This window comes from Eptesicus fuscus, chromosome 2 (genome assembly GCF_027574615.1).
Source record: "Eptesicus fuscus isolate TK198812 chromosome 2, DD_ASM_mEF_20220401, whole genome shotgun sequence".
NCBI classification, from domain to species: Eukaryota; Metazoa; Chordata; class Mammalia; order Chiroptera; family Vespertilionidae; genus Eptesicus; species Eptesicus fuscus.
In genome coordinates this window covers 25886639-25903745 of record NC_072474.1, presented here as the reverse complement: position 1 = coordinate 25903745, position 17107 = coordinate 25886639, and the positions used below count along the sequence as shown (strand labels likewise).

The following is a 17107-nucleotide window of genomic DNA, read 5'->3' as shown; positions in this document are numbered from 1 at the left end:
AGATATATGAATGGGTACTAATTTAAAAGAGACCTTAGTACAAGTTCATGTAACTAATTTAAGAAACCAGCTCTTGTGGACTTTTGGTACAGTATCAAAGAATATACACACTTTTCTGAAAACTTTAAAAATATGCTCATAAAGCTACATGAGGCTGGGTCTTCAATTGCTAATTCAAAACCAATTATTGAGATGACTGAAGTAATCACAAAGGAGTGAGGCCAGGGTGTACATGAGAATCAGCTGTCTTCTGTTAAACCAGACATAAAGAGATTTGCAAAATATAAATAAATGACACAATTTCCACTTGGCCTATTTGTTGTGGAAAATGATTCTCGTTTATAAAGAATTGTGTTAATGCTATGGCTCCCTATCAGGGGCAATTTAGTCCCCCAGGAAACATTCAGCCATGGAGGAGACTTTGTTTTCTGTCACAATGAGGCCTGGGAAGAGGGTGCTATTGGCATGTAGTGAGGAGAGGCTGGGGAAGCTGCTAAATATCCAGTAAAGCACAAGACAATCCACCACAACAAAGAAGTATCCTGCTCAAAATTTCAACAGTGCTATAAAAACCATTTTTCAACATATAGGGATTTATTTTTAAATTCTCAATTTTAATTTCTAATACAGTAAATATCAGTATAGCCCACATAAACAAACCTTCTTTGGGATCCTCAATAACTTAAGCATTAAGAGTCATAAGACAAAAACAAGTGATTCGCTTCAATCTATAATAATAAAAGCATAATATGCTAATTAGACCAGACGGCTGAACGACCTTCCAGACAACATTCCGAATGACTTTCTGGACTAAGCCAGGGCTGTGAGGGCCCAGACAAGCCGGGGCTGTGAGGGCCAAGCCCCTTGCACGAATTTCGTGCATCAGGACTTTAGTAATGTAATAAAAGCACCATAGATTACTCCAATAATGTGTATAATTAAAACCTAACACTAACTTTATATCTTGTAAGTTTATTAGCTAGATTAACAAGACAGGTTTTAAACTCACCTGTTCTTTATGTGGTAATAGATTGCTAATGCCAGGCTGTGGAAAAAAGAAAAACAGTTGACTTTATGTCAGGGCTGAAGACATGTTTTAAAAGGGTTGTGGTGGGGGAAGCCCTTCCCACCTGCCCAATGGCCATGAAATCCTCATTCAGAACAGTATTGCATGGGCACTCTTCACCTTGTGCTATTTCTTTGTCTTTCAGCAAAATTAGGAAAACCAAAATGCTAGGGCATATTCAGTAAGAAGACATGTTTCCACTGATTATTATAATATATAAGTTATTAAACACTTCTCCTGTCATTTCCCCTTCTACCCATAGAACCTTTCCTCCTGTACAAGTTAGATCTATTTGTGCACATGCTTCAATTTAAGCCATACAGCAGTTTTTCCACCTGCCCACCCATTGGCTGTCATTTCCATAAAGGTAAATAGAATGCTCTCTACCAAACAGAATTGTTTAAAGTCACTTTTACATAATTGTTAGAAAATTTAATGGCAAATATTAGAACCCACAAAATCAATAGTTCTAACAATTCTAAAATTAGCAGTGCTAACAATGCAGCAAGTAATACACAGTGTAATATCAGTAACATTTATTTCCAAATTACTTTAAATATAATTTTAATGAGCAGATGTAAGTCCTCAGATACTGTGTAAGTTACTATATCCCTAAGTTATTCCCAGATGCTGTGTAATGTGAAACAAAGGGGTGCTTAGATTAAGTTCCATGCTTTTCCTCTTTGCCCTCAGTGTCTAATATGAAGCTCAAAATAATTGAGGGAAGGGAATCTGAATTTTATAAATAGGTTATATGCTGGAAGCTAATTCCAGCAGGGTCATAATAAATGCTAGAAGTCTGCAAAAGGTGGAATGGACTCTTTCAGCAGGGCTGAAAATCTGCATGTTATTTCCTGCTGCTGGAACAGCTGAAGGCAGTTCTCTCAACCTGATAATCTACTGTTTACCAAACCTTACCTTTAATATGTACATCTGCTTTGCTCTAGGGAAAAATCCTACCTAATAAAATAGTGACATGCAAATTGGCCGCACCTTCGCTACACCAAAGCCACGCCCACCAGCCAATCAGGGCAAGTATGCAAATTACCCAACAAATATGGCAGTTAATTTGCATACACTGAGGGAGGGAGGAGTGAAGACTGAAGAAAACTTAGAAGGAAGAGGGAGGAAAAGCGGAAAGCAAGGTGGCTGCCAGAGGGAAAGCCTGAGTGGGGCGGAGCGGGGCGGGCGGCAGCGGCACATGGGTGCAGGCACGGCAGCTGCAACAGCGGCAGTGGCAGCGCACGTGGCCACAGCGGCCGCTTGCAGGATTCTTCCTGCAAATGGGCTACTAGTGTGTTAATAAAAAGCTAGGAGTCCAGAGACTCGGGGAACTCAGCTACTAAAGCTAAGCCTTCCTGGCTCCCCCAAAAAATGCCTCCCAAATTTATATTTCATGTCTAGTTTAATTTAATTTACTTGCAGTCCCTTCTCCAGATTCCTGAACCCTTCTAGATGCGGAAACACCCTGGCATTAATGGCACCTGAGACAAGGACGTCTGGAGATTTTGTCTGAGTGAAAAAAAAAAAAGTTAATCACTGGAAAAGGTGGGGAGATTCACTGCAAGTAAAGCTCTTACCAAGCTTTGGATTTTGTAAAACAGAGTGGGTGGGAAAAGTATTTTGCTTCAAGTCAGACTATTATGGGGAAGAATTCGGTTTGAAGGCAAAAATATCATTGTAAATTTTTAGCTCCCATGCTCAAGGATAAAGAAATTAAAATGTAAAAAGGTACTTCCTTATATCAGGATCAAGGAAAAAGAGTGCTGTTGTCATCTTTAACTATGTGGGTTCTTGTTCAAATTGCAAAATGCCTAATTCATATTGGGGGTCAAAAGTATGTAATTTCTAAAAATCCGCTGGATCCACTGCTTCTGGTATCGAGAGCATCTAGAGAGGGTGGAGCTAACACTCTCACAGGGAAACTCTCTAAAGCTTTGTTGAAAAATTACCATAGGATACCTTAGGACTGGCAGATTTTAGCAAAAATAACTTTAAAAGCTAGTCAATGCCATGGAGAGCGGAATAGGAAAAGATTCAGGAAAAAAACATTGATTTATTTAGTCTTGTTGATCTTTCCTTTTCTATTAGGCATGCCTTTAATTCAATAAAAAAGGAAACCTGGGCAGCCAGGTCAGTTGCTAAATTTCCCAAAGCAAGCACGATGTGGGGGTGGAGAGACATGTAGTGTTACTGTAAAATGGACGCCCACTCCCCAGTGTGCTAGGAGGAGTCTCATCTTTGCCATGATTTTTGTTTCCCAGTCTGTCATTTAAAAAGTTAACAGAATTCAGAAATGCGTCTGGGATTTTTGTACTCGTAAAGAGAGAAAGCTAGCTTAAAACAAAAGAGTGCTCCGTCCAATGTTGGACAAGGTTTTGAGCTAAGATTAATCTCTTTATGGATGCTACAGAATAAAACCCAAAGCTGTTTTTTTCCTCAAAAAGATGGCAGAGATGACCAAAGGAGAAAAGGAAATAATATAGGCAGGTTTTAAGCAACAAGATTGCTATTTCCATAATAAAGGATAGTTTTTAAATAATAATGGACTGCATTCCAAAGTTAACATTAAGGCCACCAGAAAATCAGTAAATTATCTCTGTAACAGAATTTACCAAAGTAAATGCCTTCAATAATAATAATTGGCTTTAAAATCTCAAAATTGGGGCCTCTAGTTAAATAATAAAAAACTTGTTGAATAATAGGTATTTTGAAATGACAAAATACTAAAATGTTAATCTGAGTTTGCCTTGCATGAAAAATCTAGAAGACAGAATTGAATCTATTAATTAAATATGTCTTGTATTAAAAAAGTAAAGTTATTACTAATCTAAGAAATGCTAAGTATTTAACTTTCCAGCTAAAATTTAAGGCTTCTAAGAGTTTAAAGTTCAAATTAAGTTAGGAGAAATCATATAGTTGTGGTTACAAAATGCATAAAGTATAAAAATTTTTGAGAAAATAATTCTTGTATTTTCTCTGGAGAAAATAGTAGTTTAAAATATATTGATGTACCAAGTGTGGTAAAATTTCAACCTAAGATATAATATTTTATATGGTCTAATTAAAGAAAGATGATTGATTCTATGGTCTCAACCAAATTTTCAATATAAAAACCAGTTTAAATTTGATTAATATCTTTTAGAATAATTATAAAAAGTATATACTATAATCTTTAGTGTGTACACACACACACATACACACACACACACACACACACACACACACACACACACACACGTATTTGACTAGAGGCCCAGTGCACAAAATTCCAGCACTTGTGGGGGGGAATCACTCTGCCCAGATTGTAAGAAGGTGCAGGGCAGGTCGAGGGACCCCACAGTGCACAATTGGGGCCAGGTAGGGACACGGGAGGTTGGCCAGATGGGGAGGGACCACGGGAGGGTTCCAGGGCATGTTCAGCCCATCTGGTTCAGTCCCGATAGGCTGGACCCCAGCAGTTAGCTAACCTACTGTTCAGAGTATCTTCCCCCTGGTGGTCAGTGCATGTCATAGCGAGCAGTTGAGTAGCCTTAGCATATCATTAGCATATTATGCTTTGATTGGTTGAATGGCCGACCGGATGACCGGACACTTAACATATTAGGCTTTTATTATATAGGATGGTCTTTCTAAGTTAAATTTCAGGACCTTAACCGATGGATGGCTATTGAAGCATTCCAGGTGCCTGGAGTGATTCAAAGATTCATTCTCTCTTCTTAAAATAAATAATTTTGAAATAGACTGATCTGATAGACTTGAAATCAAATGGAAAGCTTTTTCAAATAAAAATTAATAAATATATTTTATTTATATACGTATATTGTAAATTGTATGAAGATTTTAACCTCTAAGGGAGGGCAAGTTTTCTTCAGCAGTGGAATTTTAAAAAACAAAAGCAATGAAATTTTAAAAGACAGAAAGCCATCTGGCGGCCTGCACTTCAGATAGGCTAGGGGGATGGGACGTCATTTATACTTCATAGGTCAAATATCTAAGTTTGCTTTTTCAATAAAGATATCTACTTTAATTACTTAATAAATTAGCTTTTTAAATTATAACAATGGTCTCATATAATTTTAATTAAATGAGAAGCTAATATCTTTATAAGCAATTAGATTTAACAAAGGCCAAAGTAAAAATTTGCATATCATCATTCTCTGAAAAAGTTACTGAGACTTCCCATAATCCCCCTATGTGTGCCAATGAGCAGTAGCCAAAAAGAATACTGTTTAAAAGCAAATTTTAAGCTTAATAAAAAGAAGAAATTAAAAAAAATTAAATCCCTTCTGCTAATATTTACAGGGTAAACTGAAGGTTATTATTCAAGCACTAAATCTGATCATAAATAAAGTCACCATGAACAAAAAGAGAGTCACTTAATATATAGGTACGGCCACATTAGCCAGCACCTGAAAAGCAACCAGGTAGGTTGCTTGGTGTAAAAAAAAGAAAAAGGTTTTTAAAAGAAACTCTCTAAATGTGGCCTAGAAATTACTCTGGGAGGAAATAAAGGGAGGTTTCCTTCAAATGTCTGGAAAACTGTAATTAAAAATCAATGTATTAGGCCTCAAAAAGAACAGTAAGTAATTTGTGTTTTTGTCTCTCTAAACAAAGCTTATGTGGCTATACTCAAAGACTAGTAGCAGAAATTCAATTAGTGTTATTTACTGTCCACACCCAAGAACAGATGAAGTTAGAAAATAATTGATTTAAATTGGCAAGTTGAAATAAGTGAATATTCAAGGGAACTTAGTTGTACTAGGCAGGAAACTATTCCTAGAACACTAATTTTTTACTGATGATTCATCTCACAATAAAGCTGCTTAACATGCAATAAATCCAGAGCAGACAAATTTCTGTGCAAAAAATTGAATTAAAAGTTATCAAGACTGCATTGCAAGATTTCCAAAAGCCTCTTGATATTATTTAAAACAAAAAGGGGGAATAGTAGAGAAATATTCTGTAAGTAAAGTATATCAAGGCTTAAGTACTTAAAATTTTTACTTTAAAATTATGTTTCACTTGTAATGCTGATGGCAAGACATATGGTGTCAGAATAAGCCAAAGGAAAATGGTTTGGGCAAAATAAAGAGATCCCAAGTCTAGTCTATAAAAAGGATTCCTTTATTAATCCTACCAGACCTGAGGCTCTAAACCTAACTGTCCCCTATACCTGGGCTCCTGAGCAATTCAAACACATGGCGGCAGACATTTGCAATGGCTAACCATGAGGTTTGACCACGATTGGTTGGTTATTTTTAGTTTGTGATGCATTTTTTTCACATAATAGGCAAAGTACCAAAAATTAGGTACAGCGGTATAGCGGCAGATTTGGAAATTACCGAAAAATCAGTACAGTGGTCTGGTAGAGTTAATCTTTGGTCAAGAACATGCTTATATATTTCCAGAAAACTCCTCCAAGTCCATAGGGATTCCTGCAACAATGGGTCCAAGAAAGGAACTAACCAGACTACTCCATCCACAGAATAGCAGTGGCCCCAAGTAACACGCTGAGGAGACAAAGGAGAAACAGTTCAGAGATGGAGATGGTGAAGATGCCTTGCCATGCTAGCAGTCAGCAGCTGTGCATTGCTGCAGGTTGCCCAGGACCAAGCCATAGAAGGTAAGACCTGCATTGCCATTTGTCCACCATCCAGAACTGGAATATCATTGCTATCATGTCACAGGAGACAGTGATTGGGAAGGGGACTCAAAGAACTGTTGGCCCAGAAAGGAGCTTACTGCAGACTGATTCCTTTGATGCCTGGCAGCAATTTAAAGGGACATGAGAGAACTCTATCCTTTCCATTGAATTTAAAAACCTTAAAAGGACCCAAGCTCTGCAAATGGCATACATTCTTGTTAAATTTATCAAATCAAAGAAGGGGGTTATGCTGGAGGCTAATTCCAGCAGGGTCATAATAAATGTGAGAAGTCCTCAAAAAGTTGAATGGACTCTTTCAGCAGGGCTGAAAATCTGAATGTTATTACCTGCTGCTGGAACAGCTGAAGGCAGTTCTCTCAACCTGATAATCTACTGTTTACCAAATCTTACCTTTGATATGTACATCTACTTTGCTATAGGGAAAAATGTGTTAATAAAAAGCTAAGTGTCCAGAGACTCAGCTAATAAGCTAAGCCTTCCCTGGCTCCTCCGAAAAAATGCCTCCCAAATTTATATTTCAAGTCTAGTTTATTTAATTTACTTGCAGCCTCTTCTCCAGATTCCTGAAACCTTCTAGATGCGGAAACACCTCAGCAGGTATATAATATTAGCACTTCTAAAAAGGCCTATAGCATTGTTAGCATCAAAGATGGGTACTTGTATAGTGCTTCAAACAGTTTCATCTTAAAATTGATTTTAAAATCACAGAATTTGAAGTATAGAAACTGAAAAGAGCCAATGAACTTGTGGTAATATTTAATTCAACAACCCATTTTACAGAGAAGGTAACCAAAGCTTAAAATGGACTTCCTCAAGGTCCCACCAAGAGTGAGAAGCAGTTCTCTTCCTCCTACCCTCTAACCAGGCAGCTTGGTTCCCAGGCTTGGATGTGCACTGGGATCATCAGAGGAGTTTGACAAACTGCCTTCTACCACCGTGAGTTGATCTGATTCTCTGGCATTGGGTATGACCTGGTGTTTTTTTTTTTTTTTAATTTCTTTATTGATTACGGTGTTACATATGTGTCCTTATTCCCCCATTAACCCCCTACCCTTCCCCCTCATGCACTCACCCCCCTGTTGTCTGTGTCCATTGGATAGGCTTATATGCATGCATATAAGTCCTTTGGTTGATCTCTCCCCCTTGCCCCCACCCTCCCCTACCTTCCCTCTGAGATTTAATGGTCTGATCGATGTTTCTCTGTCCCTAAATCTATTTTTGTTCATCAGTTTATGTTGTTCATTATATTCCATAAATGAGTGAGATCATGTGATAATTATCTTTCTCTGCCTGGCTTATTTCATTTAGCATAATGACCTGGGGTTGTTTTGAAAGCTTCTCAGGTGATTGCAAAGTGCACCAAAGTTTGAGAACACATGAATTAGGGTTAAAATCAATATCATCATAGATGCTTTTCTCCACATAAAGATGCCTTCCATCTTTCCTCAGTTTATCAGAAGGCTTATGAGAGTGAGAGAGTGTTTTGGGGGAAGAGAAATGGAATGCATGTGTTTAGAGACACATTTAGATAAAAGTTGCATATGTGATTCTAATAAGGCTCACTCGTCCCATTGAGAACAATGCACTATTACCCCACAATAAACATTTTTTCAAAACCATTCCTAAGGGCCAATTAGCTCTATTAATATTCTCAGAAAACCTTTATTTTACCAATAGTAAATGTACTGAATGATCATTTTCAAAACCTGATGAGAACAAATAAAAACTTACTGGTCTTCAAAAATTAGACAAATTTGGAGGGAAAAAGCATGACACCCACTTGTCTGAGCAAGGTTAATCTTCAAAACTAGTTTTGAATTATATACTGTAATGTAAGACTCTTCTGAACTCAAAAGAAGCTATGGAATGCAGCCAGAAAGGACTGGTGTTTTTTTTTAACTCCCAGAATTAATGGCCAGACTGAAGAAAAAGACAGTGATTGTTAGATAGGTGCCAAAGCTCAGGACTTTAGAGAGAGATGGGCTCAATTTTTGCTGAGACACAATTTGATCTCAACTGTTGTTATGAGAGAAGAAATTCACATTATTATGATTGTGAACTGGCTGTTTTTAATTAAAGTAGAAATTACTGAAAATTTAATTAGCCAAAAAGTTGGTACAATACCAACAAAATTAAATTTATAAATAAATTATATTTTAGGACTGAAAAATAAAATTAGGAATGAGGATATTAGTGTTTTCAGGTAGCATTTCCCAAACTGAGTTCTAGCAAGTCAACCTCACATCCCAGGGAGACACTGATAATGATCCTTGGACAACCCCAATAGGATTCAGGAAGCTCTACATCAAAGTTTGATTTTATTTTTCTCTTAAATAAGCTTGAAGGTTTCAGATTAGGGTGTTTTTTTAAAACTCTCCAATTGTGGACTATGAACTCACAGAACTTAAGGACTAGTTTTCATCATCATGACACTATTATGTTTGCTTAAATGTAAACCTGACTGTGACTATGTTTCCAAAACTTCACCTCTCTCATGATTTTCTGCTTTAATTTTGTTAGATATGGATCAATATAGTGTCTTGAAGATGTGTTTATATATCTATACATATATACATAATTAAATTTAATACATCTATAAAATTAAAACCTCAGTTGAACAAATTTCAAAGAAATTATCTTGAAAAGTTGTTCCTTAAGGCTGGTTTGATGCATTTTTCCTTGAAGGAGAGTGCATTGCAATATAGAAATAGTGCAGGAATAAAGAAAGTACGATGGGGGAAATCTGACACAATCCAATGAACTGTAAATGCAGATACACTCTGCTGCCAGTAGGGGACATGCTGTCCCTTCTTCCTAGAGCAGCTTCCAGGGCAGTACACATGGTTCTAGGCCCATTTCTCATGAAGAAATACTTTATTCCAAAACATTCAGCAAAACACACCTCTTCTTTCATCGTGTTCAACAATGTCTCAGAAGCAGTAATGCCTCAAGTAAAGATAAATACTTTTGGGGTGATTTTTTAATTTTTAAGTGTGTTTCCCTTCTTCCATCCACTCTAAGATTAAAATGGAAGTGGAAATCAATATGTAATTGACACCAGTTTTTAACCTGAGCACTGAAAAGGATGATCAAATGAAAGTACATATGGGCAGGATAAGGGGTCTCTCCCCTATTTGTACTCACCACTGCACGGTGATTCTCAGATCAGGCTGACAAAAAGTGCTATCAACATATAAAGTAGCACATGAGCTGTACTTTTCCCTACGGCAACGAGGAGACACCTGAAGGGGGAGAGTAATAGAAGAAAATATCACAGTAAGTTAAACCTATAAAAGTGTGTTTTTCCTTGGTTAAAATGTCAAACAATTAAGCATTACAATTGTTCTCATACTCTGAACTGGTTTAGTGCAATACCATGTGCAGCTCTACGGTAAACCCATTACATGCTCTAACTTCCAACAATGATAATTGAGGAAAGGATCATAAAACTCTGCCCTTGACATACTACCTATAATCTAACTTGGCAAACACCTATGATAAATTCCCTTTATAAGAATGTAAAACATCCTATCAAATAAAAGAGTAATATGCAAATTAACCATCACTCCACTACACCCACAAGCCATGCCCACCAGCCAATCAGGAGTGAGTATACAAATTAACCCAACCAAGATGGCTGCGGCCACGGAGCCAGCAGGAGGCTTGGGTTTCCCCAGCAATGGAGGAAGCCAAGGTTTCTGCACACCCTGGTGGACCCAGGCCTCCACTCAAGGCTACAAAGTTTCAATTATAGAAGATAAATAAATCCCAACAAAAATGGCTGCAGCCATGGAGCAAGCAGGAGGCTTGGCTCTGCTCAAGGCTACAAAGTTTCAATTATAGAAGATAAATAAATCCCAGGAACCAGGGCCTCTGCTTGGGTCACTTGGGGGCATGGCCGGCCTGCAAACCAGGCCCCTCACCCAGGCCACCCCACGCCCCAAGGGAACCCCCACCCAGGCCACCCCATGCCCCAAGGGAACCACCACCCTGATCCAGGACACCCTTTAGGGCAAACCAGCTGGCCCCCACCCATGCACCAGGCCTCTATCCTATCTAATAAAAGAGTATGCAATATGACCATCACTCCAACACACAAGATGGCTGCCCCCATGTGGACACAAGATGGCCGCCACAAGATGGCAAGCAGGGGAAGGCAGTTGGGAGGGAACAGGCTTGCAAAGGAAGGCAGTTGTGGGTGATCAAGCCTGCAGGGGAGGGCAGTTAGGGGTGACCAGGCTGGCAGAGGAGGGAAGTTGGGGGTGACTGGGACTGCAGGGAAGGGCAATTGTGGGGGGGGGACCAGGCCTGCAGGGGTAGGGCAGTTAGAAGTGACAAGGCCTGCAGGGAAGGGCAGTTAGAGGTGACTAGGCCTGCAGGGTAGGGCAGCTAGGGGTGACCAGGCCTGCAGGAGAGGGCAGCTAGGGGTGACCAGGCCTGCAAAGGAGGGCAGTTAGGGGCAAACAGGCTGGCAGGGGAGCAGTTAGGCATCAATCAGGCTGGCAGGGGAGTGATTGGGGGGTGATCAGGCTGGCAGGCAGAAGTGGTTAGGAGCAATCAGGAAGGCAGGCAGGTAAGCAGTTGGGAGCCAGGAGTCCTGGATTGTGAGACAAATGTCCAACTGCCCATTTAGGCGTGATCCATCCGGCCTAAATGGGCAGTTGGACATCCCTCGAGGGGTCCCAGATGAGAGAGGGTGCAGGCTGGGCTGAGGGACACACACCCCATGCACGAATTTCATGCACCGGGCCTCTAATTTAAAATAAGATTTCAGTGTTGTTTTTTTCCCTAAGAAAGAAAACTGTCGAGATTTCTATTTCTACTATTTATTTTCTACATTAAGACATACTGCCTTCTATAATATTGAAGCAAGAGCATTTTATTGAAGTACATGGAAGTCAGTAAGAAATATTAGTTCAGGAGACAGTGTGACAAAACACATGTGTCTGAGGCAGAGGTGTGTGTGCGCTGGGGCTGGCCGGTGGCTCACAAGTTAGGGACCAGAGGTCTCTCTGGGCCTCAGTTTCCTTACCTAGAGGATTAAACAGTATTGTTTAAGATTCTCTCACATTCAAAAACAGATCAAACAACTCTAATAATTTAACTCTCCCTTCATGTTGAAATAAGACTATCATTACATTACTCCAAAGAGAACCTCAGAGAATACTTTCCATGATATTAAGAATTCTACTCCCTAAGCTACATGATACTTACAGGACCCTGCCTCACTCATGCTGCTTTCTCTGACCACCAGGCCCTTTTCTTCCTCCTTTTCCCAGCAAGGTTAACCCCACTTCCCATCTACCACCAGGACACCTCTGCCAGCAGCCATACTGCATAACTTCTCCCTTTCTCTACTTTTACACACCTGAGTTACTACTTGTTACATGTTATCAACTGCTACCAGGCATCCCCCTCATAAAAAGTGGGCTTCTCTAGGGAAGGCAGGACTTCCCTCCTCTTCTACCTCCAACTGATGAGCACAGAATCTGGGGCAAATTAGGAGTTCAACAAGTGTTTGACCAATTATCTAAATCAATTGCAACTGGAAGGTAAATCCTACTACAGATACAAATTAGAATTAGCCTGCAGTGGTGTCAGAGAGATGACAGTAACTTTTTGAGGCCCTCTAAAGCAGTGGTTCTCAACCTTTCTAATGCCGCGACCCTTTAATACAGTTCCTCATGTTGTGGTGACCCCCAACCATAAAATTATTTTCGTTGCTACTTCATAACTGTAATTTTGCTACTGTTATGAATCATAATGTAAATATCTGTGTTTTCCGATGGTCCTGGGCTCTACAGCAGCAGTTCTCAACCTGTGGGTCGTGACCCACAGGTTGAGAACCACTAGCAGGGTCGCCTAAGACCATCAGAAAACACAGATATTTACATTATGATTCATAACAGTAGCAAAATTACAGTAATGAAGTAGCAACGAAAATAATTTTATGGTTGGGGGTCACCACAACATGAGGAACTGTATTAAAGGGTTGCGGCATTAGAAAGGTTGAGAACCACTTCTCTAAAGAATTAATTCGCTTTAAAACACTTTAGAAATATAAAGTTTCCATTGAATTGTAAAGAGCCCTAGAATACAGCAATAATGAAATATGAAAATAGCCTAACATATGTTAGGAAAATGCTCTTAGGTAAAACCAGTAACTAATCCCAGTCTCCATAAGGAGTTGAAGTAATAGTAGTGTCTTTAATATTCGTTTGTTAGTGGCAAAAATGACACCAGATGTTTGACCTTTGTCCTCGAGTTTGGCTGAGAAAGAATTTAGAGCCAAGAACTCAATTTATAAGAGAAAGTATATTTAGAAAGTCACAGAGGTGGAACTGAGCCAGCTTGGCTGCGTGGGCTCAACAAACAAGTTACAGAGGCAGAAGAAGGGGCCTTGGAACTTAGAAGAAAGAAAGGAAGAATATTCACTCCTGGGGGAACAGAGGGGGAAGGCATGGGCATGTCCAGAGTGAGAGCACCTGAGAAGAGGGCGGGGAAAGCTACAGGCATGCTCAAGGGAGAGAGCACAGGTACTGGGTCCTTCATCTTAAGGGCTTTTATCAAAAGGTGGAAATTTTAGGGAAGGTCTTAGGGGACCTAAGCTGGGCCTGAATCTGAAACCAACTGAGGCCTAGATATTACCTCTACTTTGACCACAACTCTGTCTCTGTGGTCAACAAAACCGAAGCTTTGTTCCTAAGATTGTTTGATTCATGCCAGAACCTCTTTGTCCTCAGGGCTTAATGCTTAACACATTGTGTCCTGTCAGTCACAGGTGACTGACACTATACTTTCTGTTTGGGAGACAAAACAGGCTGGGCACTTAACGTGTTAAAGGAGTCAGGGTGCAAGAGCTTGCATGGGAGTTGTATGAGGCTATTCTCTGGGCTCCTTGTTCCTCCTTTAAGGGTGTCCATATGCTGGGGGAGGAAAGGTCAGGGGATCATATGAACCACAGGACCAGCAAAATGAATCACTATATGGAGAAATAAATTCTCTGTCAAGTTAGAAATATTTTAATTATAGCTAAAATTCAGATAGGTACCTTTAGCCATGCATTTAACATATAATTTACTTTTAGGCTTTCAAAAAAAACACAAATACAGCACACAATATGAAAACACATTTAAATAATTTTATTCTAAACTGGAAGCCCGGTGCATAAAATTCGTGCATAGGAAGGGGGTCCCCTCAGCTCTGCCTGCACTCTCTCCAATCTGGGACCCCTCAGGACCTCTGGCTCCTAGCTGCTCAACTGCCTGCCAGCCTGATCGCCCTAACTGCTCTCCCCTGACAGCCTGTTTGCCCTAACTGCTCTCCCCTGCTGGTCTGGTCCCCCTAACTGCTCTTCCCTGCCTGCCTGATCACCTCTAACCTCCTCTGCCTTGGCCCCACCAACATTGCTTTGTTGGGAAGGATGTCCAGAACGTCATCTGGAAGGTCGTCCAGAAGATGTTCAGTCTAATTAGGATATTACCCTGTTATTAGTATAGACTAGAGGCCCGGTGCATGAAATTCGTGCATGGGGGGTGGGAGGGTCCCTCAGCCCAGCCTGCACCCTCTTGCACTCTGGGACCCCTCGGGGGATGTCCAACTGCCAGTCGGGCCTAAACTGGCAGTCATCAGACATCCCTCTTGCAATCCAGGACCGCTGGCTCCTAACCGCTTGCCTGCCTGCCTTCCTGGTTGCCCCTAACCGCCTCTGCCTGCTTGCCTGATTACCCCTAACTGCCTCTGCCTGCCTGCCTGATGCTCATAACTGCTCACCTACCTGCCTGATCACCCCTAAATATTTCTGCCTCAGCCCCCGCACCAGGGACCCAGGCTTCCCTCCTCTGGCTGGCCACAGGCACCCAGGACCTGGGCTTCCCTCCCTCTGGTCCGCCGCAGGCACCCGGGACCCAGGCCAGCTTTGCCCGGGCAGGCACCCGGGACCACGGGCGGCTTCCCTGCCTCGGGACCAGGACGTGGGTGGCTTCCCTGGCACCAGGGCAGCTTCCCCCTGGCTGGGCCCCAGCTTTATCTGGAAGGACATTGGACATCCAGAAGATATCTGGTGGATCCAGTCTAATTAGCGTATTACCCTTTTATTAGTATAGATGCCACCTTGTCCTAAAAATGCAGGTTGTTCCCAGGTTTTCCTATCGTGGAAGGGAAGCCTGCAGTAGCACCCTGGGTTCTGAGCAGGGCTTATGCATTTGTGCTTTATCTCAGCAGATGTGATTCCTAGAAGAAGACTCTTGGATGTACCTTGAACAATTCTATCAAATTTGCCAAATCATCTTCCAAAAATGTTGAACCACTTTGAATGCCCACCAGCAACCATGCATGTGCCCTCCATCCTACTTTGATGCCAATATCATTGATTTCTCCCTAGAAGCTTCCCTCCCATCAGCCAAGACTGCTTGGTACTTGAGCCAACCTCATTGTTCAGTTGAGGACTTGATTTCCCGAGATAGAATTATGGAGGAGGAAAAATAGTTTTCCTCTACCTTTCTGAGTTCTTAGTGGAGGCCCTTGTAATGAAAGACAGATCACCAAGAGAAAAACAAAAGTTCATTAACATGTGTACCCCGTGTATATGTGGGAGATCCCAGGGAAAAATGAGTAACTCCCCAAGGTGGCTTAAAATGCAGATTTAAATACCTTCTTTCTAGGGAAAGGGGACAGGAAATATAGGCTTCTTAGAGGAGAGTAAATGATTTTTAGGAAAGATGAATGGAGGTGGGGGAAATAGTTTGTAACAAAGTTTGGGTGTGATGTCAACTTCTACTCTCCTGTCCTGTGACAGGAGTCAGTCTTCTCTGCCTGATGACACTTCTCCCGTCAAGGGGACCTATGACATTTAAGCTTCTTTTGGGGGGGTCCGATTTTAGGCAGATCAGGAGACTTCAGTGAAAGCCTCTGCATGCATTTGCTGTTTTTCAAGCATCTGCAGCTCAAGGTCATCAATATAACAACACAGCATATGTTGGAGTGACATGTTCTCTGACCTTCAGAATAAACCCAACAAAAGCTTGTTTCCTCTCTTAGATGATTTGCCTCAGTAGCATTATTCCCTGGAGACGGTATTCTGACCAGACCTTCCTGGGAGTGGTCATAACATACCTTGTGTTTGTAGAAAGGTGTGGGCCACATCACTAAATAATCCAGGGGCAGTTTTCTCATCTTGTGGAAAGGGAGATAAAGTTATGATAGTTTATCTCCCTTTCCACAAGTTTCTTGCGGGTTTGTGTCTCCGCTGTCCCCCCCAATCCCCCCAGCAGCCCCAGTGCCTCCGCCTCGGGCCTTGGGGCTGCTGGGTGCCAGGCCTGCGGGTTTGTGTCTCCAATCCGGCACTCCCTAGCCCCAGCACCATGGTGGCGGGGCTTGGGGCTGCTGGATGCTGGCCTCCCTGCTGGTTTGTGTCTCTAATCCTGCCCCCTGCAGCCCCAGCATGGCCATGGTAGGGCTTGGGGCTGCTGGGTGCTGGCATCACTGTGGGTTTGTGTCTCCCACCCGCCCTGGCAGCCCCAGTGCCACCTGGCCGCTATGGGTCTCGCCATCTTGGTTGGGTTAATTTGCATACTCACTCCTATTGGCTGGCAGTGTAGTGGAGGTACGGTCAATTTGCATGTTTCTCTTTTATTAGATAGGATGGAAGGTTTACTACTATACAGGTGTAGTATGGCATATAATGCACCATAATAAAGTCAATTATGACCAGAAACTTATATATAGGGGAGTAAAAGAATAGGAAACAATGTACCAAAATATAGACTAGTTGGTAAAACTTTGGGTGATATTTTCTCCCATTTTCCTCTATTTAACATTTTTTCTATTATAAACATACATTGTTTTCTATTTGAAAATAGTGTTAAAACATTGAAAACTTTTAATCAGACATGGGCTCACAGGTCTATGGGAGTTCATTTAGTAAATCAATAATTTACAGTCTACTGGTTGATCCAACCAAAGGAACACTGAGCACTTCCCCATCAGTCCAGGTCTACTTCCAAATATTCCAACTTTCCAGTCCAAGTATCTAGGACCCACTAGGGCGGCAGATTAACCCTCCTAGCAATGCCTGGATATATTGGCTGCCAGAAGGTTACTTTCTTCTCATCTTGCTTGAAAATGTAAAACAATTGTTCTTTAAGGTTAAAACCTTATTATTACTACACAGAAAAACCTCAATAACCTACAGAGAAAAACAAAGAGATACAAAATGCAAATACTAAAAAAAAGAAAAATTCAAAAAGCCAAAATGCTATCAACAATAGAGTGTTCATAGTATTTCAGTTGGTCACTAGAATACACAGAGACAAAAAATCCTACTGTATCTTCATTCATTCAGCACAAATGGCAGAATAGATGGACTTTTACAA

General features: G+C 41.1%; 1 protein-coding gene across 1 annotated transcript in view; it reads right to left on the bottom strand.

Moving 5' to 3' along the window:
- Positions 1-17107, bottom strand: part of LOC129151090 (cyclin-Y-like protein 1) — a 57486-nt gene that overhangs the window by 11014 nt on the left and 29365 nt on the right. The window contains exons 4-5 of the mRNA XM_054724831.1: positions 9879-9976; positions 1010-1045 (exon numbers count right to left, since the gene is read on the bottom strand). Coding sequence (XP_054580806.1) covers positions 1010-1045; positions 9879-9976 — 134 coding nt within the window. The remainder of the gene's footprint in view (positions 1-1009; positions 1046-9878; positions 9977-17107) is intronic.